The sequence below is a fragment of the Mus caroli genome, unplaced genomic scaffold (assembly GCF_978045245.1).
Source record: "Mus caroli unplaced genomic scaffold, Mus_caroli_1 scaffold_8, whole genome shotgun sequence".
NCBI classification, from domain to species: domain Eukaryota; kingdom Metazoa; phylum Chordata; class Mammalia; order Rodentia; family Muridae; genus Mus; species Mus caroli.
In genome coordinates this window covers 139,591,681-139,618,059 of record NW_028227263.1, presented here as the reverse complement: position 1 = coordinate 139,618,059, position 26,379 = coordinate 139,591,681, and the positions used below count along the sequence as shown (strand labels likewise).

At 47.0% G+C, this 26,379-nt stretch overlaps 1 protein-coding gene and 1 long non-coding RNA gene across 2 annotated transcripts in view; one reads left to right on the top strand and one right to left on the bottom strand.

Moving 5' to 3' along the window:
• Eddm13 (epididymal protein 13) overlaps window positions 1-21,475 on the top strand; it is a 31,654-nt gene extending 10,179 nt beyond the window's left edge. Inside the window, exons 5-13 of the mRNA XM_085842386.1 lie at window positions 1,365-1,391; window positions 3,972-4,028; window positions 4,526-4,547; window positions 11,063-11,082; window positions 13,461-13,487; window positions 14,843-14,869; window positions 17,064-17,185; window positions 19,057-19,094; window positions 21,406-21,475. Coding sequence (XP_085698512.1) covers window positions 1,365-1,391; window positions 3,972-4,028; window positions 4,526-4,547; window positions 11,063-11,082; window positions 13,461-13,487; window positions 14,843-14,869; window positions 17,064-17,185; window positions 19,057-19,094; window positions 21,406-21,433 — 368 coding nt within the window. The 3' untranslated portion in view covers window positions 21,434-21,475. The remainder of the gene's footprint in view (window positions 1-1,364; window positions 1,392-3,971; window positions 4,029-4,525; window positions 4,548-11,062; window positions 11,083-13,460; window positions 13,488-14,842; window positions 14,870-17,063; window positions 17,186-19,056; window positions 19,095-21,405) is intronic.
• Window positions 9,614-23,852, bottom strand: LOC147003722 (uncharacterized). Its single transcript, XR_015048034.1, has 3 exons — window positions 23,530-23,852; window positions 20,982-23,378; window positions 9,614-10,721 (listed from the first exon to the last, which is right to left on the bottom strand). It is a non-coding gene; the product is annotated as an uncharacterized LOC147003722 (long non-coding RNA).
• Window positions 23,853-26,379: the final 2,527 nt, after the last annotated feature.

Genomic DNA, 26,379 nt, shown 5'->3' with positions numbered 1-26,379 from the left:
ACAGCCAGGGCTACACAGAGAAACCCTGTCTCGAAAAAAAAAAAATCTTGGGGGGCGGGAACTACAAGATAGATGGCTCCTCAAACAACATTGGAGGTTGACCTTTGGCCTCAATATGCACACATATACATCTTACATCTTGGTAAGTTTTTAGCGTGATAACAGAAGTCCAAAGATGGAACTAACTCAGAATCTAGTGGGATCGTGTGAGTACTGCATGGCAACCCTATGTTGTTGGGTCATATTCTCCTTCAGTACTAAATTGCATATACTCCAGCAGACCATAATATCCTATACTGATAACATAACCATCTCAGTTTGTGGATGTCCATTCTCTGATGTTCGTACAATGATGTAATTTCCTACTGACTTGGTGTTCAGACCACGCTGGAAGTGAATGTTGCCCTATATGACTGAGCTGGGTCAAAGGGTGGAGACTCTTAAAGAAACTCTAAAATCAGTGGTTCTCAATCTTCCTATGAAGCAACCCTTTAGTACAGTTCCTCATGTTCCAGGGACCCCAACCATAAAGTGACTTCATAACTGCAATCTTCTACTGTTATCAATCGTAATGAAATATCTGATATGTGCAGTATTTGATGTGTGACCCTTGAAGGGTCCCGACCCACAGTAGGTTGACACACAGTAGACACCTACTCTAAGTGATGTTGATACTCTCAGGTGGGTGGGTTCCTTCCCTCTAGTAGTTAAAGGATGGAAAGACAGAAGAACAGCGCGACACACAGTGGATGTTTAATAGTAGATGTTACAGATTTATTGGGTAAAGAAGGGACTCTGAGGAGCCCACCAGCTCTCGGGGGGGTTGGGTGTTTATTTGGGTTTAGATTGTCCCACTTGGTGAGTCTTCTATCCTGTTTTTTATTGGTGTGAAGTTACCTATCTGTTCCTTCTATAGCAGGGACTGGGTTTCTGTCTATGTCCACAAAGTGCAGAGATACCTGATTGGTTGACTGGCTGGGGTCAGAGCATATATCCTGACCTCCTTTCAAGTGTAATAAGTCCAGAATGAGCCACCTCGTGCAAGGGAAAAAATGGGAATACACGTCAGAGAAAGGCAAACTGCGGGGGACAAAAAGCCACAAAGAAATTGAAATTTATTCTATATTGTTGGGGGTAAAAATCCATTTAAAAAACCCAACCAAACTGGGCTCATTATGGCCCCCTCCCTCCCAACATCCTAAATGGCTTTGGCCTCAATAGCGAAGGCACAATAGCCTCACTTCCCCCACACTTGGCTGGGGACGTCCATTCACTGCGGATTTTTTTTTTTTTCTGTTTTGACTGTTGTGTGTTGACATCATTTGTTTTTGCTTTGTTTTGTTTTGTTTTATCTCTTCTCTCAGGGTTGATGGGCAGACTGTCCCCGGATGGTAAGTGTGAATCTCTGTTCTCAGCTCACAAGGAGTGACACAGCTACAGAATGCCTTATGCTTTGGTTCTAAATTTAAAATAAAAAAAAATTATGCTGGGTGGTGGCACACCCCTTTAATCCCAGCACTCAGGAGGCAGAGGCAGGTGGATTTCTGTGTTCAAGGCCAGCCTGGTCTACAGAGAGAGTTCCGTGACAGCCAGGGGCTACACAGAGAAACCCTGTTTCCAAAAAGAAAGTCATAGTGAGCAGGCACATGCGCCAAGGCATGCACGTGGAAGTCAGATGATACCTTGCACGGGCTGGTCCCCTCTCTCCACTGTGTAGGTCCTAGGATAGAACTCAGATCTTCAGACTTGCTAGAAGGCACCTTCACATGCTGACCCATATTGCTGGCCCAGGTGTGTGTGTGTGTGTGTGTGGTGTGTGTGTGAGTGTGTGAGTGTGTGAGTGCGTGAGTGCGTGTGAGTGTGTGTATGCGTGCGTGCGTGCGTGTGTGTGGTGTGTGAGTGTGTGAGTGCGTGTGAGTGTGTGTATGCGTGCGTGCGTGCGTGTGTGTGGTGAGTGTGTGCGTGTGTGTGCTTGTGAGTGTGTGTGTGAGTGTGTGTGTGTGTGCATGTGTGCATGCACGCGCACATGCAAAGACCAGTGGAGGACATTGCTGTCCAGCTTTATCTCTTTTAGTCTTCCTTCCACAAGGCAGCATCTCTCACTAAACCTAGAGCTCACCGTTTTTTCAGTTGGCTCTGGTCAGCAAGTGCCTGGGATTCCTGTCACTGAATACTATTGGGACTACAGGTGTAGGTGGCTGTAGCCAGCTTTTTATATATGTGCCACAAGGATCAGAACTTAGATTCCCACACTTGCACAGCGAGAACCCTTCCCCATGAAGCACCTCCCAAGCCCTCCACCTCTAATATCAACCTTGTGGGACACTAATAGCTGTAATGCTAGACAATATAATACATACATACATACATACATGCATACATGCATGCATACAAATGTATATATAAACCAGAGGTTCTCAACTTTCCTACTGCTTCAACCCTGGAAGACAGGTAGGTCCTCATGTTGCGGTGACCCCCAACCAAAAAATTATTTTGTTGCTACTTCATAGCTGTAATTTTGCTCCTGTTTCAAATTGTAATGTAAATATCTGAAATGCAGGATGTCTGATACATGACCCTCAAATGGGTCTCAACCCCGAGACTGAGAACCACTGGTATAAACCATGATAACAGTAGTTCATGTCTGTACACTTAACTTGGAGTTGAGAGCCTGTAAGGTCAGAATCATCAGGAACAAAGTAGCAGCTGTCAAAAGTTTAGCAACCAGGCAGCAACATGGCTCACTGGGCAAACGTCACTTGCTGCCAAGCGTGATGGTCTGATTTCAGTCCAGGACCTACAAGGTAGAAAGAGAGCTAAGCCTAACACTTCACATCTCTAAGTCTGCCACTTAGGAGGCCGAAGCGGGAGGCTCTTAAGTTTGAGGCCAGCCTGGGCTACATAGTGAGTACCAGGCTATATCTGTTGCTTTTCTCATGGTGTGACAGACTACCCTGACCCTAGGAATGGAAGGGTCTATTTAGTTTATGCGGGTGGGAGTGGGTGGGTTGTTCTGCGTTGATTCCTTTGGGCGCAGGTGGGGGAGGGTGGAGGGGCACAAGATCTCCCTAAATGATAGAACATGCCTTTAGTTCCAGCACTTGGGAACCAGAGGCAGCTAGGTCTCTGGTCTATAAATCGAGTTCCAGGACAGCCAGGACTACACAGAGAAACCCTGGCTGTCTGGAAAGAGAGAGAGAGAGAGAGACAGAGAGAGAGAGAGAGAGAGAGAGAGAGAGAGAGAGAGAGAGAGAGAGAGAGACCCAAGCAAGTCTTGAACTCCCAGCCCACCTGCCTCTGCTCCTGAGTCATGAAAGCACAGATGTACACCACCTGAATTTGATTCCATTGTGTGTATGCACACATCAGTGTGTGCACCCATGGAGGGCAGAGGTCAATGCTGGATATGTTTTTCAATCACTCTCCACAGTATTTCTTCTTGAGACAGGCTCTCTTCAGTGAACCTGGAGCTCACTGTTTCCTTTTCGTTTCTTTTAAATATATTTATTTTTATTTTATGCGTATGGGTGTTTTGCCTGCTTGAATGCCTGTGAACCATGTGCATGCAGTGCTCATAGGGTCCAGAAGAGGGCATCAGATTCCCTGGAACAGGAAGTTGTGAGCCTCCCTGTGGGTGCTGGGAATCAGAACTTCAGAAGCAGCCAATGAGTGCTCTTGTCTGCTGAGCCATCTCTCCGAACCTTCCTTTTTATGAGGAAATGTAGGAAGAGGCTCACGCACCAGGAGGTGAATGAGCCAAGATTTGGATACAGGTCCTGTTTGTTTAGCAACACCTTACTTGCTCTTAGAATAGTACCCACACGTCTTCGCCTCATCCAGCCATAATCATGTCTCTCAGCCCTTCTACAGCTGAGTTCTTTCCTGGTAGGACCATATCCCCATGTCTGGGATAATTTTTCTTTTCCCCTTCCAAGATCTTTCCACTCAGCTAATCCCTGCTCATCTTTCAGGTTTCAGGCAAAACATCATATCCTCCTCCAAGACGCCTCCCCTGGTAACCACTCCAGGTCAGCAACCAGCATCCCTTTAAAAGTTCCTGCCACACCCTGCAGGTCGACCAGCACACTACTCCCACCTCTGTCGCACTTCATGAGGCGTTTGGTCCCCCTCCCCTGCAAGCTCCTGGAAAACCATGGTTATTGTTTACTGGGGGTAGATATTGTCTCACCCAAACCTTGCTTATGCCCAGGATACAGTAGTGCTTCATAAATATTTATTTTAGAGAGAATGGTTGCAGACTCGAGTCCCTGTCCTGTCCTGTAAATTGAGAGAGACTTGGGTTGCCTGCTTTCAATAGCATCCTCATCTCTTGTCTCTGTCTGGTCAGGGATGCTTATCTGGTGGCAAAACTATTAATCAATCTCTCTCTCTTCCTCCCCCCTCACCCCACTTTTGTCTCCTGCTCTCGCTCTCCCTTCCACTCCCACCCCCACTTTCCCTCCCACACTTCTCTCTCCCTCTCTGCACCCATGTTGAACATGGCTGCATTGATTCTTCCTTCCAGACAAGTCAGAAGAAGAAAGTAAGTACCGTGAAATCTTATGACTCCCAACTCTCCGTACCCCCATTTTGCCAGGGGTTGAACTCAGAACCTGTGTGCTAGGCAGGGGCTCTACCACTGAGCCACACCCCCAGGTCCTCCTTGGGGTATTCCAACACACGCTGTACTGATACATTTTTTTTAACTTCCTATTTTCTTTCTTTTCTTTTTCTTTATTCTTTTTTTTTCGGGGGGGGGGGCCGGTGGTGGTGTTTTTGTCCTTGTTTTTCGAGACAGGGTTTCTCTGTGTATCCTTGGCTGTCCCAGAAGCAGTTCTATAGACCAGGCTGGCTTCGAACTCACAGAGGTTCACCTGCCTCTTGCCTCCCTAGTGCTGGGATTAAAGGCATAATAAAGAGGCATGTGCCATGATCGCCTGGCTTTTCACTTTCTATTTTCAAACGAGTTCTTACTAAGCTGCCCAGAGTACCCATGAACTCAACTGTCTCAAAATAAAAAGTAAAAAGAGGGTATAGCTCAATGGTAGAGCAACTGCCTGGGAGTCACCAGTGAGGGGTTTGGGCGTGGCTCAATGATAGACCCTCTGCCTAGAATCCCCCAGTGAGGGGATGGGGGTATAACTCAGCAATAGAGTGCTGTATAAGATCCTTTATTGAATCCCCAGTACCACAAGAAACTTTGTTAGAGCAAGTAATTTGCAAGTTACACAGAGGGAAACTAGAAGTAGTTTGGGGGGACTCTGTCCAGATAGGGTTGTACACTGGAGAACAGGGGATGAAGGGACTCTGTCCAGATAGGGTTGTACACTGGAGAACAGGGGATGAAGGAACTCTGTCCAGATAGGGTTGTACACTGGAGAACAGGGGATGAAGGAACTCTGTCCAGATAGGGTTGTACACTATAGGGGATGAAGGGACTCTGTCCAGATAGGGTTGTACACTGGAGAACAGGGGATGAAGGGACTCTGTCCAGATAGGGTTGTACACTGGAGAACAGGGGATGAAGGGACTCTGTCCAGATAGGGTTGTACACTATAGGGGATGAAGGAACTCTGTCCAGATAGGGTTGTACACTGGAGAACAGGGGATGAAGGGACTCTGTCCAGATAGGGTTGTACACTGGAGAACAGGGGATGAAGGGACTCTGTCCAGATAGGGTTGTACACTGGAGAACAGGGGATGAAGGGACTCTGTCCAGATAGGGTTGTACACTGGAGAACAGGGGATGAAGGAACTCTGTCCAGATAGGGTTGTACACTGGAGAACAGGGGATGAAGGAACTCTGTCCAGATAGGGTTATACACTGGAGAACAGGGGATGAAGGGACTCTGTCCAGATAGGGTTGTACACTGGAGAACAGGGGATGAAGGGACTCTGTCCAGATAGGGTTGTACACTGGAGAACAGGGGATGAAGGGACTCTGTCCAGATAGGGTTGTACACTGGAGAACAGGGGATGAAGGAACTCTGTCCAGATAGGGTTGTACACTGGAGAACAGGGGATGAAGGGACTCTGTCCAGATAGGGTTGTACACTATAGGGGATGAAGGAACTCTGTCCAGATAGGGTTGTACACTGGAGAACAGGGGATGAAGGGACTCTGTCCAGATAGGGTTGTACACTGGAGAACAGGGGATGAAGGGACTCTGTCCAGATAGGGTTGTACACTGGAGAACAGGGGATGAAGGGACTCTGTCCAGATAGGGTTGTACACTGGAGAACAGGGGATGAAGGGACTCTGTCCAGATAGGGTTGTACACTGGAGAACAGGGGATGAAGGGACTCTGTCCAGATAGGGTTGTACACTGGAGAACAGGGGATGAAGGAACTCTGTCCAGATAGGGTTGTACACTGGAGAACAGGGGATGAAGGAACTCTGTCCAGATAGGGTTGTACACTGGAGAACAGGGGATGAAGGGACTCTGTCCAGATAGGGTTGTACACTGGAGAACAGGGGATGAAGGGACTCTGTCCAGATGATAGGGTTGTACACTGGAGAACAGGGGATGAAGGAACTCTGTCCAGATAGGGTTGTACACTGGAGAACAGGGGATGAAGGAACTCTGTCCAGATAGGGTTGTACACTGGAGAACAGGGGATGAAGGAACTCTGTCCAGATAGGGTTGTACACTGGAGAACAGGGGATGAAGGGAACTCTGTCCAGATAGGGTTGTACACTGGAGAACAGGGGATGAAGGGACTCTGTCCAGATAGGGTTGTACACTGGAGAACAGGGGATGAAGGGACTCTGTCCAGATAGGGTTGTACACTGGAGAACAGGGGATGAAGGGACTCTGTCCAGATAGGGTTGTACACTGGAGAACAGGGGATGAAGGAACTCTGTCCAGATAGGGTTGTACACTGGAGAACAGGGGATGAAGGGACTCTGTCCAGATAGGGTTGTACACTGGAGAACAGGGGATGAAGGGACTCTGTCCAGATGATAGGGTTGTACACTGGAGAACAGGGGATGAAGGAACTCTGTCCAGATAGGGTTGTACACTGGAGAACAGGGGATGAAGGAACTCTGTCCAGATAGGGTTGTACACTGGAGAACAGGGGATGAAGGGACTCTGTCCAGATAGGGTTGTACACTGGAGAACAGGGGATGAAGGGACTCTGTCCAGATAGGGTTGTACACTGGAGAACAGGGGATGAAGGGACTCTGTCCAGATAGGGTTGTACACTGGAGAACAGGGGATGAAGGGACTCTGTCCAGATAGGGTTGTACACTGGAGAACAGGGGATGAAGGGACTCTGTCCAGATAGGGTTGTACACTGGAGAACAGGGGATGAAGGGACTCTGTCCAGATAGGGTTGTACACTGGAGAACAGGGGATGAAGGGACTCTGTCCAGATAGGGTTGTACACTGGAGAACAGGGGATGAAGGGACTCTGTCCAGATAGGGTTGTACACTGGAGAACAGGGGATGAAGGGACTCTGTCCAGATAGGGTTGTACACTGGAGAACAGGGGATGAAGGGACTCTGTCCAGATAGGGTTGTACACTGGAGAACAGGGGATGAAGGGACTCTGTCCAGATAGGGTTGTACACTGGAGAACAGGGGATGAAGGGACTCTGTCCAGATAGGGTTGTACACTGGAGAACAGGGGATGAAGGAACTCTGTCCAGATAGGGTTGTACACTGGAGAACAGGGGATGAAGGGACTCTGTCCAGATAGGGTTGTACACTGGAGAACAGGGGATGAAGGAACTCTGTCCAGATAGGGTTGTACACTATAGGGGATGAAGGAACTCTGTCCAGATAGGGTTGTACACTGGAGAACAGGGGATGAAGGGACTCTGTCCAGATAGGGTTGTACACTTGAGAACAGGGGATGAAGGAACTCTGTCCAGATAGGGTTGTACACTGGAGAACAGGGGATGAAGGGACTCTGTCCAGATAGGGTTGTACACTGGAGAACAGGGGATGAAGGAACTCTGTCCAGATAGGGTTGTACACTGGAGAACAGGGGATGAAGGAACTCTGTCCAGATAGGGTTGTACACTGGAGAACAGGGGATGAAGGGACTCTGTCCAGATAGGGTTGTACACTGGAGAACAGGGGATGAAGGGACTCTGTCCAGATAGGGTTGTACACTGGAGAACAGGGGATGAAGGGACTCTGTCCAGATAGGGTTGTACACTGGAGAACAGGGGATGAAGGGACTCTGTCCAGATAGGGTTGTACACTGGAGAACAGGGGATGAAGGAACTCTGTCCAGATAGGGTTGTACACTGGAGAACAGGGGATGAAGGGACTCTGTCCAGATGATAGGGTTGTACACTGGAGAACAGGGGATGAAGGAACTCTGTCCAGATAGGGTTGTACACTGGAGAACAGGGGATGAAGGAACTCTGTCCAGATAGGGTTGTACACTGGAGAACAGGGGATGAAGGGACTCTGTCCAGATAGGGTTGTACACTGGAGAACAGGGGATGAAGGGACAATAATGCAGACAATCCCAAATGGGTCACAACAATTCTATTGATTTACTTGGTTCAGTCCATTGCAAAGTCCCTGATTGTACAGTATGAATATATTGGATGTTTCTGAATGGCTGAGCCAAATTCTGCTTTTCTCTAGTCTAGTGCAGCTTGAATTTTCCTTAATTGAAATGCCCTAGCTGGGCGTGGTGGTGCACGCCTTTAATCCCAGCACTCGGGAGGCAGAGGCAGGCGGATTTCTGAGTTCGAGGCCAGCCTGGTCTACAAAGTGAGTTCCAGGACAGCCAAGGCTATACAGAGAAACCCTGTCTCAAACAAACAAACAAACAAACAAACAAACCCCCCACCCCCCAAAAAAAGAAATGCCCTATGCTGAATGTGTTTAAAATTTCAGACATTTTCAGGATTGCGAACATTGCTGACTCTTGTCAGTTGACTCTTACACCGCATCCAATCTGATCTGGACAACATCCAAATCCAGACCTGGATGTGCTGACTCAGGCTGGTAATCCCAGCACTTGGGAGATAGATGGAGGTGGCGGTGGTAGTTTGGCTGGATTTGAACCTACAGAAAGAGTTGCAGGATAGCCTTGGTCTGTGGAGTGAGAGGGCCCTGTCTCAAGAAGTAAAACCAAATGGAGGCTGGAGGGGTGACTCAGTGGTTACAAACACTTTCTGCTTTCCTGGAAGACCTGAGTTAGGTGCCACCCACTTAAGACAGTTTACGATTGCCTGTGGCTTAGTGTGGCTTTCAAGGGCATACACACATGCTTACACAGGCATATACACGTAAATAAAGTGAAATAAACTAAAAAACAAAAAACAATGAAAACAAGCAGAGGGAAACTATTCAAGCATCACCTTGGCACTCGAAAAATCTTGTAATGGAGCCATTTTGGATTAGGGATGTTCAACCTGTGCAGGTAAGCAAGGGGAATGGCTCAAGCTAGAGTTCACTCACGATCACAGATAAGGCAAGGGCGAGACATTAGGAGACAGTTGGCTGTATCTGCTCAGTGATGCTGCAAAACTGGTTTCCTCTCTAAGGTAGTTCAACAGAACACAAGAACAATTGTCAATTAAAAAGTATTTTAAGAAAGAAAATGGAAGGCACCAGAGAGAGAAGGGACTAATATTCATTTTATTCTCTGGCCCATTCTTTCCCACACGAACTCCTTGATTCTGTTTCCAATCTGCCTTTCAGTGAAAAGTAAGTTATTTCTCCTTTTATTGTTGATGTCCTTTTGGTGTTTGTTGTTTGGTGGGAAAGTCTCAAGTAGCCCAGGCTAGCCTTAAACTCCGTATATAACCAAGGATGACCTGACCTCAGCCTCCTGAGTGCAGGGATTACAGGGGTATGCCACCATGCCTAGCAAAGAAAATTGTTTCTATAGGGTTTTTTTTTCCCTTCCTTTCTTGTGGGTAACTGAATGTTTCCAGATACTTGGAAGGAGAAACAAGAAAGAAGGGAGCTAGGCACAGTGGTATTTGTCTATGATCCCAGCACTATGAAAGCTGAGTAAGGCAGGAGGATTAGCAGTTTGAGACTAGCCTCAGTTATATATCAAATTTGAGGTTAGCCTGGGCTACATAAGGTTCTGTAGCAAAACAAAAAGGGAGTGGGAGAGAAGGGGAGGGGAGAGGACACTGTTTTTAGAGGAATTTACCCCTCTAGTGGAGGAGACCCCAGGTGGCTTTCAGGCTCCGCCCACTTCCGGGGACTGTAAACTGTGTGTTCCTGGAGTCCCAGTATTTGAGCAGATTCTGAAGCTGCCCCACTGTCCTAGAGCACAGGACAGCAGGAGTTACATGTGTTTATAGGTAGAAAACAAAACCAAAATAAAAAACAGGATCCAAGCCTTCCTCCCTGACTGCGGGTGGGGGTAGGGTGGGATGTGAGATGTGGGGAGGGCCGGGAGGCATGACAGAAGAGTGGAGATGCTTTTCTGATGTCCTCTAGATTGCTGGAAGGTGAATTCCCTGGGGGAAACGGGCCAGGCGACTCCAGGCATAGGGATGAATGTGTCTTAAAGCAGATAGGTCACAGATGATCCAGCATCTCTGTATACAGCCTCGCCGATGCCGTTTGGACTGGATGATACTTCCATGTCCCTTGTGGGGTGGCCTCTGCTGAGGATGCTCCAGGTGGAAAGAGGGAGGGTCGGCCACTGTTAACACCCTTTTCTTCTTCTTCTTCTTCACTTCTGACCTTACCCGACAATCCCACCTGGATTTCCCTCTCCTTGGTGCTCCTGTTTCAACAGTATTGAAACGTAAGTGTATGTTTCTTCTTTCACCTGCCTCACCTCCTTATTCCTGCCAAGAGGCTCACATCAGTGCAGGGACTGTCAGGAATGGGGGCAGAGCAGGGAATGCAGTACTCTCAGCTTCCAAAGGGCAGATCAAGGAACAGCAGCATGGCTCAGAGGGTAAAAAGAGCTTGCAGCTAAGCCTGAGTTTGATCTCCAGAACCCACGTGATGGACGGAGCGAATTGGCTCCTATCAGTTGTCCTCTGACCTCTATACATAGACACACACACACAGATTCACACCAATAAATAAATACCATATAATTTTTAAAAAGTATAAGAGAAGCTTAAAGAGATGGGTTGGTGATTAAGAGCACTTGCTGCTCTTCCAGAGGATCTTGAGTTCAAACCCTACCCACACCTGGTGGCTCACATCTGCTCTTAATGCCATCTTCAAGGATCTGAATCTGATGCCTCTTCTTCACACACACACACACACACACACACACACACACACACACACACACACACACAAATAAATAAAAACAAGCCAGGCAGTGGTGGCACATACCTTTAATCCCAGCACTCTGGAGGCAGAGGCAGGCAGATTTCTGAGTTCAAGGCCAGCCTGGTCTACAGAGTGAGTTCCAGGACAGCCAGGGCTATGCAGAGAAACCCTGTCTTGAAAAGGAAAACAAAAAGCAAAAATAAAAACAAACAAACAAATATTTTCAAAAACTGGGGGCTGGAGAGGTAGCTCAGTTGTCAGGTCTTCCAGAGGACCTGGGCTCCCTTCCTGGTGCTCACATGCCAGCTCACAGCTATCTGTGACTAGGGGACCCAACCTCATTTTTGTTTGTTTTTTTGTTTTTGTTTTTTCCAGACAGGGTTTCTTTGTGTAGCCCTGGCTGTCCTGGAACACACTCACACTCATGAAATCAAATACATAAATAAGCACGTAAAAATACTGATAACTTTAAAATGCCGCACCTCTCCCATTGGTCCTTCACCACCGTCAGAGTCTTTTGACCTCCATGTCTCTTAGGCTAGCCTTCTTCAGCTCTGCTCTAAGGCCCGCTGTCCTGGGCTCTGAACTCCCATCTCCCACCATCTAAAGTTATGATTATTTCTCCCTCCTGTGGTCTCCTCTCTCATGGACCCTGGACTCATCAACATCTCCTGTCTCCTGGATGGACCACAGGGATCCTTGGTAAGTCCTTCATTCTATGTGGGCCCTGGACTTGTGTAACCTGACATGTGTCACCAATGGGCTCAGGACTCCCTGGAAATTCAGGCCCTGACTCAAATCACCAGAACATGCACTGGGAGTGATGGTGCACACCTATAATTCCAGTGCTAGAGAAGCACCAACTGGTGGGTCTCGGGGGCTCACTGGCCTGCCAACATAGCCTGCGTGGTGAGCTCAAGGCCAATGGGACACCCAGTCTCTAAAAATAAGAAGGACAGCTCCTGAAAAATGACAGTTGGGTTGACCTCTGATCTGCCTGCCCACCTCCATGTCTGTACACATGGCAGAAACACACCATGCACACACACACACACACACACACACACACAGGATGCTCCATCCATCGGGTAAAGGATCTTGTTGCTAAGCCTGGTGGCCTAAGTTTGATCTCCAGGTCCTACATGGTGGAAGGAGAGAACTGACTCCTGCAAGCTGTCCTCTGACCTCTACATGTGTGCTATAATATGCTTGTGCCCATAGTCACATGGGTAAACACATATACATACACACACGATGATGATGATGACGATGATGACGATGGTGGTGATATGAGATGGGCAGTACTGGACATAGTAATACATACCTTTAATCCCAGAGACAAAGGAAGGGAAAGCTCTGTGAGTTTGAGGTCAGCTTGGGCTACATAGCAAGTTCCAGGTCAGCCAGAACTTCAGTGAGACCCAAAGAGAATGTGTTAAAGCCTTCCCAGGGAGAAATTGCTATACCACTCTTTTTTTTTTTGGTTTTGGTTTTGGTTTTTCGAGACAGGGTTTCTCTGTATAGCCCTGGCAGTCCTGGAACTCACTTTGTAGACCAGGCTGGCATCAAACTCAGAAATCGCCTGCCTCCCGAGTGCTGGGATCAAAGGCGTGCGCCACCACGCCCGGCTAAGGAAAAGCTCTTTAATGAGCCTGAGTACTTCTGCCTAACACACAGAAGGGAACCAGCTCTGAACAGAACATCTTGTCTTCTATAGTTTCACAGTGCAGGTTGCATTTTGGGTAATTAAACATGTTTTACGGAGACAGAAAAGCCAAGCTTTGATTGTTTAGATAGATGCAGGAGTTACAGGATAAAATATTGTCATTTTTACCAGAATGGACTAGGGCTGCTTTAACATGTATCTGTTACCCGAGGTCATCCTGTTTCAACCTGGCAAAATCACCGTCCTCTGGGTAAGAGACTCAGAGAGCTCCATTAGCTAATTTCTGCTTTGTGTGTTTAATAGTTCATAAGCAGGTTTAGTAGATCCTCTGTAACATGAATTTATTATTCTCAGTTTTTCCTATATCAAAAGAAAAGAAGGAATGAAGGAAGGGTGGGTAGCAAGCAAGGCATGCATTGCAGGCAGACAGACAGCCAGGCAGGCAAGTGGGCCAGAATTCCACAGGGCTCTTTAGGACAGGGGTCTGGGGTGAGCATGTGGGCTCTATTGACCTGGGTTCTGTATGGCTACCTTTGAGATTCTATTTGCATTTCTCTATTGTTTTAGGTCTGCTGAGCCTCCAAGTACTGAATGGTGAGTTGGTGACTTCATCATTTCTGGTTTTGGTTAAACAGAGGTATTAGCTTTCAGGCTGGAAGAGATGTTACCGAACCCTACGTACCTCAACTCCACAATCATTAGCAGCACAAACCCATGACATGCATCCAAGCCACAGACAAACTTCATGCTCCGTTTGCTGTGTCCAGTCGTCCTCTAGGCATTGAGATAGAAGAGGGAATAAGATAAATCAAACGTATGCCAGGTGTAGCTGGCAAGCTGAGTGAGGGGGTACAGACCTGTAGTGCCAGCACTCTGGAGGTGGACACAAGAGGATCAGAAGTTCAAGCCCAGCCTGAACTACTTGAGACCCTGTCACAAACAAACAAACAAACAAACAAACAGCTGGAGAAATGGCTCAGTGAGAAAATGCACACTTCTTGCCAAGGCTGACGATCTGAGTTCAAGCCCTGGGCTGTAAGTAGTGGCAGGACAGGATGGACTATCGTTAGTTGTGCTCTGACCTCCACATGTATACTCTGGCACACAAATTCATACCACACACACACACACATACATACACATATGTGCATACCACCACCACCACAATACACACATACCATACACACATACCACCACCACCACAATATACATACACACACACCCCATCACCACACACCATATACCACACACACACACACAGACACATTCCTCATATCACACATACACATACATGCACACCACACATACATACAAATACCCCCTAACACCACCACTACACATGCACAAACACAACCCACACCCTACCCAGACCCCACACTACACACACATACCACCCCCCACACGCATACCACACACATACACCAAATAAGCAAATGTAATTTTAAAACAGAATCAGACAAACAAATGCAGCTGGTATTTTGATGAGCGGGGAATGAAGTGGCCCAGAAGCAGGCGCAGAGACTGAAGAACACCGTTGTCCTACGGAGCGAGGAGAACAGAAGACATGAGGGCACAGTGTGGAGGAGGCTGATGTGGTTTTAGAGGGAACTGGGCCATCACAGTCCACAGGAAGTGACATCTAAGCAAAGGCTTGAAGGAACGAAGGAGATCAACACACATGTGCATACTGTGTGCATGTGCGTGTATGTGTGTGTATCTATGGGGAGGGCATGTCACAAAGAGGAATAGCCAAGTAGCAGTGGAGAGCCTGAGTCAAGTGACATTAAGCAGGTGAAAATCTCCCTTTCATCAGAGGGTCTCAGAAACACCATTTGCAGCTGGTTTCCACCCAGTCTCTAATTTTCCTTTTTTTTTCTTCCCTTTCCCCTTCTCTCCTTCTTTCTCCCCTCCCTCCCCTCCTCTATTCTCTCCATGTTTTTCTTTCTTAGAAGAAACAAGTAACTGCAAAGAAGAAGGTGGGTGGGCTGTATGCTCGAGACCTCGTGCGGGGTGGACAGGCGGTTAGCACCTTCCCTCTGAGTGAGGTACACTGTCGTATTGGAGGAAAGGTCAGACAGCTGCGTCAGCCTCAGCGCCTGAGGCTTCTGGGAGCATCCAAGGCCCCAGCCACCCTCTCCCTCCCACCTGGCTCCTCTGAGTCAATGCACCTGACACACCGAGGTAAGAAGAAGGGGCATTCTGCTTCTGCCGACCTCCAGACCCCCTCCTCTCCCCTGGAAATGCCTGGGTAAGTTGAGTGGCAGGCGAATGTGACTGGAAACTAAGAGAAGGGAAGACCACAGATACAAGCCTCCTGGTGCTGGTGGATCGCTCCTGTTAAGCGATCTTGGATTAAGATGCCCAGTGCGACTGGGGCAGAGTGCATGTCTAGTAAGCACAAAGACCAGGATCTGGTCCCTAGAGCCATGCGCAACGGCAGTGGTGCCTCACACCTGTAACCCTGGCACTTGGCAAGATCAGAAGTCCGAGGGCAACATGGGCAGCTTAGAAAGGTTCAAGGCCTGTTTTGATTTCGTGAGACCACCCCCCCTTTCAAAACATAAAACAGAGAATTAACATCAGAAAAGGTAGGTAAGGCTGGCAGATGTCATTATCAGAGGCCAGCATGGACAGGGGAATCTCAGGTTACTGGCTGGATGGGCAGCTAAGTCGAGGCCAGCTTAGGATGGTGAGACTCCATCTCAAAAACAAGACAAAACAAAACAAAAGTGAACAGCAACAACGATAACAACAAACCACTGGGCACGGAGTACTTAGAATAGTGGTTCTCAACCTTCCTAACTCTGAGACCCTTTAATACAGTTCCTCGTGTTGTGGAGACCCCCAACCATAAAAGGGTTTTCGGTACTACTTCATAACTGTAATTTTGCTACTGTTATGAATTGGAATGTAAATATCTGTTTTTTCTGAGGATCTCTGGTGACCCCTTGTAAAAGGACCGTACAACCCTGGGGTCCTGACCCATAGATTGAAAGCTGCTGATTTAGAAGGTAGAGGAAAGATCAAGGCTACATAGGCAGTTGGAGGCCACTGAGCTCCAAAAGACCTTGTTTCAAAAACAAAAACAAACAAACAAACAAACAAAAAAACCCTTAGTAATGCCCCTGGGAACTGTAATTTATAACAAACATAGCAGTAAGGATACGCACCCGCAGCTAAGGGCTGAGTTCCTGGGTTGGCGAGGGCTGAGAAGGTGAAGGTGCTTGCCTCCAGGCCTGATTTGATCCCCAGTGGAGGAAGAGAACCAATTCCTGTCCCACCCTCCCAAAACATGCTAGGAACTGTGAAAGCCAAGAATTCAAATGTATGAGCCTACGGGGGCCATTCTCAGTCAAACCACCACATATGTCTTTAAAAAATAAAGAATATTAAAATTGGTGGTGCAGGCAAGATGTCTTAGCCGGTAAAAGTGTTTACTGCTAACCTTGATGACCTGAGTTCAATCCTCAAGATCCATATGATGGAAAGGGGGAACTCCTGCAAAGTGTCCTGTGGAACTCAGTTTAGCAAGCCAGGCCAAATCGGTGAGCTCCAGGTTTGGTGAGAGAGACCCTGACCCGGGAGGAAAAAAAACCAAAGGGGAAAAAAAAACCCCGATAGAATAAGTGAAATGTAATTAAAATAAGATGGAGAGGGGCTGATGAAGAAACTGACATGCACGTGTGTGTGCATGCACACACTGAACACATACATATGTACAATGCACACAGAGCGTCAGAACAATTAGTAAGATGGACTTGAAGGTGCATACCTATGATCCAGTCCTTGGGAGGCGAGGCAGGAGGGTCAAGGGGTCACCCTTAGCTACGGAGTAAGTTTGAAGCCAGCCTGAGGTCCCCAAAAATCGAAGCAAATCAACCAGTCAAAAGGACAATTAGTGAGGTTCCCTGGGAGCTGCAGGTGGTTTGTTGTTGTTTGTTTTTGTTTGTTGTTGTTGTTTGTTTGTTTGCAGAGTACAGGTTAGACTCTGTGCAAAAGAGCAAATAGTTTGCCTGGAAGTTGAGAGATTACTAAGATGGGAGAAAATGGCCACAACCTCGAATATAAATGAAACTTCCAACTCAGGAGACACCTAGGGGCACAAGTTTGGAGTGCCAAAGGGGAAGGGGGTTTCTGGGTATTATTAATCATCGCAGCATTTGCCTTTAGTGAAGCCTCCTCCAGCCACCACCACAGTCAGGGGACTTGTGAGGAGCAGTGGATGGAACTTTCTGCGGTGTGCCTACATGGTGATTACGTTCTTCTTCGTGTCCTACAATAAAGGAGACTGGGTGAGGAGGGAGCCTTTCTGTCTATGGAGGGAGGAAGGTTGATGAGAGGGAGGGGCAGGGTAGGGAGAGATGGAGGAGGTATCATGGGAGAAGGGAGTCTGCACAGAGCTGTCAGAAGGGTTGAGGTACGAGGGGAGACTCTCCTACGAAGTGGGCTCACCCAAGCGTATACTCGTGTGTGTGTCTGTGCACAAGCAAGTAGATGTCATCGGACAGCTTTCCGAAGCCAGGTCTCTCCTACTATTCTAGAATTGATATGCCTTCCCAGTGATAAACCACCCTGCACACTTGGAGATTCAAATGGAAAATTAGAATAATTGCACATGTACTGCTCTAGCTAACACCCAAAGAGGAGCTGGCCATGGATAAGAGATTTTACTAACTTAAATATACCTTGGTCATATGCATTTTACATTGTACTAGCCTCAGGGTACACTTTGAGCAATCTAAATGGAGATTGGAGGCTTCGAGTCTGGCCTCTGGGGCCGATGGGAGATGTACACACTTGCCAAAATTATGTTTTATGTAAACTAGTGTTGATTTCTTCAAATGGTTGTTACCCAGGGTGACCCTACCCATCTGGCAGAACTATGGCTTTACTGATAAGAGCACAAAGGCCTTAAGGCAGACCAAGATTCAATAATGGTTGTGCTACCCTCTGGAGCCGCCTCTTAGAAGCATATTCTTTGATGTGGGGTGAGAATGGAGCCTAATTGACAGACAGTCCTGGGGAATAAACATAAGCAGAAACTTTTCAACAACCCTAAACTTTAATTATGGTATGGAGTGAAAATTCTGCACCAGCCTGGTGAGCAGCACACTGCTTACCTCACAGCAGCAGCGCTCCTTCAACTAAACTCTTTGTGTAACTTAGTATTTCCTAAGCAAGCTTGTGAGTCCATCCCAAATAGCGTTAGTGTTACTACTCCAACTTACCTGAGCTGCTGCCTCATTCAATCTCAGAGACAGAATTCTGACTGGACTTGGCCACAAGTGGCCTCTGTTACTGAACCTCCTCCACAGATGGGATGAGAGGCAGGCAGTTCTCTACTAAGAGTTGTTTCCCTGTGAACCGACACTTTGTATCCTCACTCCCCAGGCGCCCCCCCCCCCTCCTCCATATTCCGGAGAGTGTTAAGGAACAAGCCTTCACATCTCTGCACGTTGAGCAGTGGTCTCTAATGTAGGCTAGGATGCCCTTGGAAGTCCAGGATGAAGGAAGCTCCTTCAGCTTCCATCTCCTAAGTGCTGGTGTTAGGGCGTGAACTTCCACATCTAGTTTAGGGGGTGCTTGGGACCAACCCAGGGTTTCATGCATGCTGAGCAAGCACCATACCAACTGAGCCACATGCCCAGCCCATCTGAGTTGTGAAATCAAGCCCCTGGGTACCGGGTGTGGAGTGAATTTGGAGCAGGATACAAGAGCAAGAAGAGACAAGGACGGTCAGGCCAGGAGCTGTAGGTAGTAGTAGACCCAAGGAAAATCCTGCTAGATTGGCTAGACCAGTGGTTCTCACCCTTCCTAATGCTGTGACCCTTGGATACAGTTCCTCATGTTGTTGTAACACCCTCAACCACAAAATCATTTTCATTGCTACTTCATAACTAATTTTGCTACTGTTATGAATTATAATATAAACATCTGTGTTTTCCGATGGTCTTAGGTGACCCCTGTGAAAGGGGTCTGACCCACAGGTGGAGAACTGCTGGCCTAGACTCTTAGCAAGAATGCGGCTCATGGATTGGGGTTGAGGGCTGAGGGAGACAGGGGAACCCAGGAGTTAAATTCCCGATATTGTTTGATTTAAAAAAATTTTTTTAAATTTTTCTCTGTTTCACATCCATGCCTTCATCATTGTTGTCTTCTCCAGTGTTACTGCCGCTATTGTAACCCGGACCTGGATTTGAGGTATGGCACCTTTTGCCTATGGGTCAGGGAGGTTGGCTTTAAACCTCTTGGGGTTTTTTTTTTTTGTTGTTTTTTTGTTTTTGTTTTTTGTTTTTTTTTTTTTGGTTTTTCGAGGCAGGGTTTCTCTGTATATCTCTGGCTGTCCTGGAACTCACTTTGTAGACCAGGCTGGCCTCGAACTCAGAAATCCGCCTGCCTCTGCCTCCCGAGTGCTGGGATTAAAGGCGTGCGCCACCACGCCCGGCCCGGCTTTGTTTTTGTTTTTGAGACAGGGTTTCTCTGTGTAGCCCTGGCTCTCCGAGAACCTTTAAACTTATTTAATTACATTGTGGTGTTATTATTATTATTTGGGGGGTGTGTGTCATGTGTCTGTATACTTGTGCCATGGCACACAAACGGTAAGGGGCAGCTTACTGGAGTCAGTTCTTTCCTTCTTCCTGACATGTTCCAAGGAGAGAACTTCGTCCTTAGTCTTCAGTCTTGGCAGCAAAGTGGCTTTACCTGCTGCCACTGGATTCAGGAGCTTGGTTTTAAATAACTGATTTTGAAGTTAGGCCCTGGTTCTTCCTCCCAGCTCCACGCTCCCAGGAATAAGACTCAGACTCAAATTACATTTACAAATACCTTGGCCATGTAGCTAGGCTCTTCTCTGACTAGATAAAACTCAAAACATCCTATTTATTGTAGCCTACATTCTGCCATGGGGCTGTCTACCTGTGCTAATCTCCTCACATCTGCCCGGCAAATCTCTTGCTTGGTTCTATCCCAGAATCCTTTCTCTCTGCCGGGTGTCCCACCTTCTATTTCCTGCCTAAGCCATAAGCCATAGGCTTTTTAACTAATGGGTGGTGCATCCATACAACACACACGATATTCTCTCTAAAACCTAATGTCCAGAGTAGGGTTTGTAGGCTCAATGTCAGAGTCACAGAATTGCATGGGAAGTCCCAAGTTCATTCTCCTTTCCTGTGGGAGCCATGTGTGTTCCCCTCCCCAGCACAATATATAAAATAAAATATAATTCTAAGCTGGGCATGGTGGTGCACGCCTTTAATCCCAGCACTGGGGAGGCAGAGGCAGGCAGATTTCTGAGTTCGAGGCCAGCCTGGTCTACAAAGTGAGTTACAGAACAGCCAGGGCTATACAGAGAAACCCTGTCTCAAAAAAAAAAAAAAAAAAAAAAAAAAAAAAAAAAAAAAAAACCTTAAATAAATAAATAAATAAATATGTATATATAATTCTAAGTGGGATTATTATTATTAGTAGTATTAGTATTAAATAAGACAGCTTGGGAGATAGTTCAGAGGTTTAAAAACATGTACTACTTTTACAGAGGACCCAAATTATCAGCACCCACATTATAGGACTTGTACAACCTGTAACTGTAGCCACAGGAGACCAGGTACCCTGTTCTGACCTGCAAGGGCACCTGCATTCACATGGACACAACTACACACACACACACACACACACACACACACACACACACACACGTACACACGTACACACGTACACACACACACATGCATAATTAAAAATAAATTAGGGGCTGGAGAGATGGCTCAGTAGGTACAAGCACTTGCTGCTCTTGCAGAGGGTTCAGGTTTGGTCCCCAGCACTCACAGAGTGGCTCACCACCATCAGTACCAGGAGATCTGACACTCCCTCTGGCTTCCACAGACACTGCATGCATGTGATGCACATACATACATACATGTGGACAAATACACACGTAAAATAAAAGTAAATCTTTAAAAATATCTTAAAAAATTCGGGTGCTGGTGGTACATGCCTTTAGTCCCAGCACTCGGGAGGCAGACACAGGCAGATCTCTGTGCGCCACCACTGCCCGGCGGAATTATGCAAAATTATGCTTGCTGGACTTACCTTAAGGATGGAGAAAGTTTAACCTGTAACATGGCTGTCAGGCTGCAGGACCATTTCAAGGGTGGCAGAGGTAGGGGCCTGTACAGGCTGCCTGAGCTAGGACGAGCAGGCGCTACTCCTGCCAGTCTCAAGACGAGATTTCTCGGGTTTGGACACACTTCGATCTCATTCTTGCTCCAGACTTGATCCCCTGGTTGCACAGCTCCCCATCCCCACAAATCCTCTTGAGGTCTAAGGGAAGTGACATCAGCAGGTGGAACAGTTTGGGGGAGGAAGAACAAAGTGGGAGGAGCCAGGCCCCGGACGGAGGTGAGAAGCGCAGGCAGGCTCAGGGGTCTCGAGTAAAGTCCAATGGGGTCTGAGAACATATGAAGACCCAAATAAGTGTCCAACTGTGACTGTCCTCCTTTCTCATCTTCCGTAGAGACGACCCCTGCTGTTCCTTCCAGTGAAGCCGCTCTGTTTTGCTCAACCCTCATAAGCCCTCCGACTCCAGAGCATTTCACATCCTAAGGAAGCTCTTCGCACTCTGGCTTATCAACTAGCAGAGTATGAGTGTGTCCAGAGGCTCAGCAGGAAGCCGTCTGAGGACCGTGCCCTGTGACAATAGCCAGTAGAGCAGCCGAGTGAGCCTTTGTAAGGCTTTCCCCAATACCTTCTTTTCTGGGCCATTTTCAACCTTCCTTTATTGTGCACTAATTAATTGCTAAATGTTTGTTTCTTACATTTACAAAACAGCAAATGACACAGGGTGGAGGGGCGCTAAGAATCATTTATAATTTTCAAATAAAAAAAACCCCTTGATTTTTGATTCAGTGCGTATTCAGTGAGTACTGTGTGATTCTGTGTGTATTGAGGGCATTGGCTCAGCAGTGATTATCTTTAACCACTAAGCTGCCATGCTGACTCTCAAACAAAAATCCAAGAGCAGAAAGCCCTATCTGTCTCTCTCTGCTTTCCGATGTTGACTGAAACCTAAGTGTGCTTTAAAGCTCCCTGACATGCTGGGCTTCCTTCCTCTCTTTCCAGCGCTTCTCTCTCCTGTATTGCAGTAGCATGGCTTTGGTAGGTCCTAAAGCCTCTGCCTGTGTCAGGTCTTTGCTCTTGAGTGTCTGTCTGTGACCCTTGTTAACTTATGTTATTAATGAGAATAAGAACCCCAAGATGAACCCTGATTTCCCCAGTCTCATTTGATGGCTCTACTGGGACTCCCCATGATTTCTGGTAGTACCTTTTCCTGCCTCCTCCCCTTTCTCGTTTTTGTTGTTGTTTGTTTGTTTGTTTGTTTTGCTTTTTGAGACAGGGTTTCTCTGTGTATTTGTTGTCCTGGAACTCACTCTGTAGACCAGGCTGGCCTGGAACTCAGAAATCTGCCTGCCTCCCAAGTGCTGGGATTAAAGGTGTGCGGCACCATTGCCTAGCTCCTTTTTCTTTCTTTCATTCTTTTTTTTTGTTTGTTTTGTTTTTTGTTTTAAAGACAGGGTTTACCTGTGTATCCCTGGCTGTCCTCACTGTGTAGACCAGGCTGGCCTTAAACTCTCAGAGATCCACCTGCCTCTGCCTCCTGAGTGGTGAGATTAAAGGCAAGTCCCACCACTATTATTTCCTGTCTTTTAATACTTTAATTGGCAGAGAAAATGGACCCATATTCCTGTATCTCTATTAAACAGTGGATACAGAGATTCAGGAGTTGAGAGCCATTTTTGACTATATAGTGAGTTTCAAGCCAACCTGGAATACATGCAAATTTGTCTCAAAAAAAAAAAAAAAACAAAACCAAAAAACAACAACAACTGGCTCAGCAGTTAAGAACAGGGCTCCTTTTGCAAAAGACCACAGTCAGCTCACAACTGTCAGTGACTCCAGTTACAGAGAACTTGCCACCCTCTTCTGGTCTCTGCTGGTACTGCATACATATGGCATACTTCCTGAAGGCAAATCACACATATAAAATAAAAACATCTTTAAAAAAAAAGTAAGGTTCAAGGCTATATACCAGTTATATGCACTGCTTTATCCTTGGCAACCACACTAACTTGGCTCCTAATAAGTTACAGTTCAGACCAGAGGAACAAGGATGCTCATCAGAGTGGGCAGTAACTCAGCTTGCCTCAAGAGCTGGATTTTGGACTTCCTGTCCAATTTGGAGGAGAAAAGAAACCTGAGTGCTCCATATTGTTGCACTCTGCTCACTTACTTTTTTATTTTTTTAAAGATTTATTTATTTTATGTATATGAGTACACTATACCTGTCTTTAGACACACCAGAAGAGGGCATAGGATCCCATTACAGATGGCTGTGACCACCATGTGGTTGCTGAGAATTGAACTCAGGATCTCTGGAAGAACAGCCAGTGTTCTAACCACTGAGATATCTCTCCAGCTCCTGTTGATTTACTATAAAGCAGACAGCCAGACACAACGTGAGGGTTTGCACATACATATTGTTGCACAAATGCCGTCTGCCTCCCCTCCCCCCAACAACCCCCCCCCCCCCCCGTCCTATAACCTCACTCCCACTCCAACCCCTCCACACCCCAATCCTCACACGTCGCCGGTGCTCTTAGGAAGGTCATGAGAAACCTTGTGGGAATCAGCCTTTTTAGTTGACCTTGGAACTCTGGCTTGGGGAAAAAGCAGATTAAACGCAGGGTCAGCTGTCCTCACATCTGACGCGAGGCGGCAGTCTCGTCATTTCCGTCTCCAGATCGCCACAGAATGCAAAACTACAACTCTCACAATCCCTCGCGCCTTGCCCTTTCTTCGCCTCCCTCTTTCCTAACAGAATGCTAACACCCTAAGAATATCTGCAAAGCGTTTTCAGTCTTCCAAACCATTCCTTGGTTCAGACGTTTCTGCTAACAAACTCCGTTTTATTGACAAGCGCACCTCCCACCTCTCTGCTTCCTCGACACTACAATACCCAGAAGTCGCTGCACCACTTCAAGCCTACAATTTGTAGCCTTGGAGACAGAGAAACGCTAGACTGCTGGTTAGGTTAGGGGGAGAAAGACTGCGTCTAGAGAAAGCAGGATTCCGACTGGTGGAGAGGCCTATTTGTTCGCTTCCTTTTTCTTTTTCTACTTTCTTTCTTCACTTCATTTTAATTCTTTTTTATGTTAGTATACACGTTCTAAGTTTTTTAAAAAATATTTTGTGTATACGAGTACACACTGTAGCTGTACAGATGGTTGTGAGCCTATGTTTGGTTGTTGAGAATTGAATTTAGGACTTCTGCTCACTCCAACTCGCTCTCCCCAAAGATTTATTTATTATTATAAATAAGTACACTGTAGCTGTCTTCAGACACACCAGAAAAGTGCATCAGATCTCATTCCGGGTGGTTGTGAGCCACCATGTGGTTGCTGGCATTTGCTTTGGAAGAGCAGTCCATGCTCTTACTCACTAAGCTATCTCATCAGCCTAAGTTCTAAGTTTCTTTTTGGCCTTTTTTCATGCAATTTTTTTTCATGGTGTTACTCTTTACTCCGTGGCTGGTCTTCTCAACAAACCCCTTCCCCAGCCTTGTATCCTTCCACCCCCAGTAGGCAAAAGGACACATTTCAGGGTGGCATAAGTGTATTTCCTCTGGGTCAACTGGACAGTTGCAAGTGTGACAGGAGAGGCTAGTCTGAGCATGCAAGGCGTGCACGTTCCTGAGGTCCAAAGAGGTCTCCTGGGTGTTAAGTTTCAAGCCCCAGACAAAAGTGCCTACTTAAGATATTAAAGGGGGGACTAGAGAGATGGCTCAGCGGTTAAGAGCACTGACTGCCCTTCTGAAGGTCCTGAGTTCAATTCCCGGCAACCACATGATGGCTCACAACCATCCATAATGAGATCTGATGCCCTCTTCTGGAGTGTCTGAAGACAGCTACAGTGTACTTACATATAATAAATAAATCTTAAAAAAAAAAAAGATATTAAAGGGGACCTGGCCACCAGGTTCTACCAGCCTTTCTCAGTCTGTACCTATTGCAGGGCCCTCCTGGCAGGCATATTCTGCCCTCTACCCTAAACTTCTCCAGCCCAGGGGCTGGGCCACCCTTCCCTATGCAATCCAATCATTTTGGTTACCTGGTCCTTTCACCTACTCTCTTTAGCTTCCTGGCCTCTTGGTCTAGCCCTCCTCTCTCCCCTCCTCCCTCTCCTCATATTGCTTAGGGTCATGTTCACTTTGGACTCTCTCAGACATCCGTGCCTCTGACTATGTGTGTCTTTATCTACAATAAACCTTCTCATCTAACATACCTAGGAACAGCCATGTTCTTCCCTTTTTATTTTATTTTATTTTATTTTATTTTATTTTATTTTTCATTCACTGGGAAATGAATGCAACCTTTAGTCTCCCCCTTTCTGGTCTCAAAGATAACAAATCCCCTGCCTCTTTTGTTGGTAACATCATAGTTTCTCCTGGATAGATGGAGGCTTTGAAAGACTTGTGAGAATCTGAGTCACACTTCTTCTTTGGAGCCTCCCACCGTGTACCCCCATTCTTGGGCTGGGGCTCTCTCAGTCTCTTGGTTTCCCCTTTAGAGAAATGATGTGTAGAACTGAACCTCCGTGCTTCCCTCCTCCTTCCTCTTTCTGGGGCCTCAGGTGAGGTCCAATGTGCTTGGAACCTCAGTTTTCCCATCGGTGAAATGAAGTCGCTGTGTTTTCTCAGTGGTGCCGTTGTTTCCCACACAACGACCATTCAGATGTCACAGTTGACGCTCATCACTGTCTTGACTGAAGATCTAAATGAGTCACTTCCCTTTCTCTAGGCACTTATGTTTACACGCAGGTTGGATGTACTGAATTGTGCAGCTGACAGCATTTCACTTGTGCGCACACCAATGACTGTGTTCTTGCTAAGGGATGCCATAACAGGGTCTGGTGTCTAGTCTACCCTTATCCTGGTGATTGCTGTGCGACCCGAGAGTCATTCCTTGTCCTTCACTGAGCCTAGGGTTTCCTCAAGTATTACCCCTATTCTCTTTCTACTTGGTGAGATGTAAAGTGACTCCGGAAGTGACTTGAACGGAGTTATAATTTGATAAGGTAGGACCAGAAATCATTAGGGTTGCTCAAGAGGTTTAGGGCAGGCCTTTCCCCTTTACGTGGGATTTATACTGAGATTCCTAGAAAAATTCAGGTTTATAGTTTGGGAGGGAGTACGGCCTTAATAAGTGTTGAATTGTGCTGTGGAGAGTCTTCAATCAGACTCCACGGTGGAACGCTCCTCTTCTCACGTGCCCATCGTTTCCCCCATGGCTTTCAAACAGCCACAGAAGAAAATCTGTCCTCTCCTCTCAGGGTCACAGGGTCTCCAGACGGGCGACAACGAGGGTGGAAACACCCTTCTGGGCGTGGACATCCTTAGTCCCTGGCCAAAGCCTGAGGTTGGACGTACAAGCTC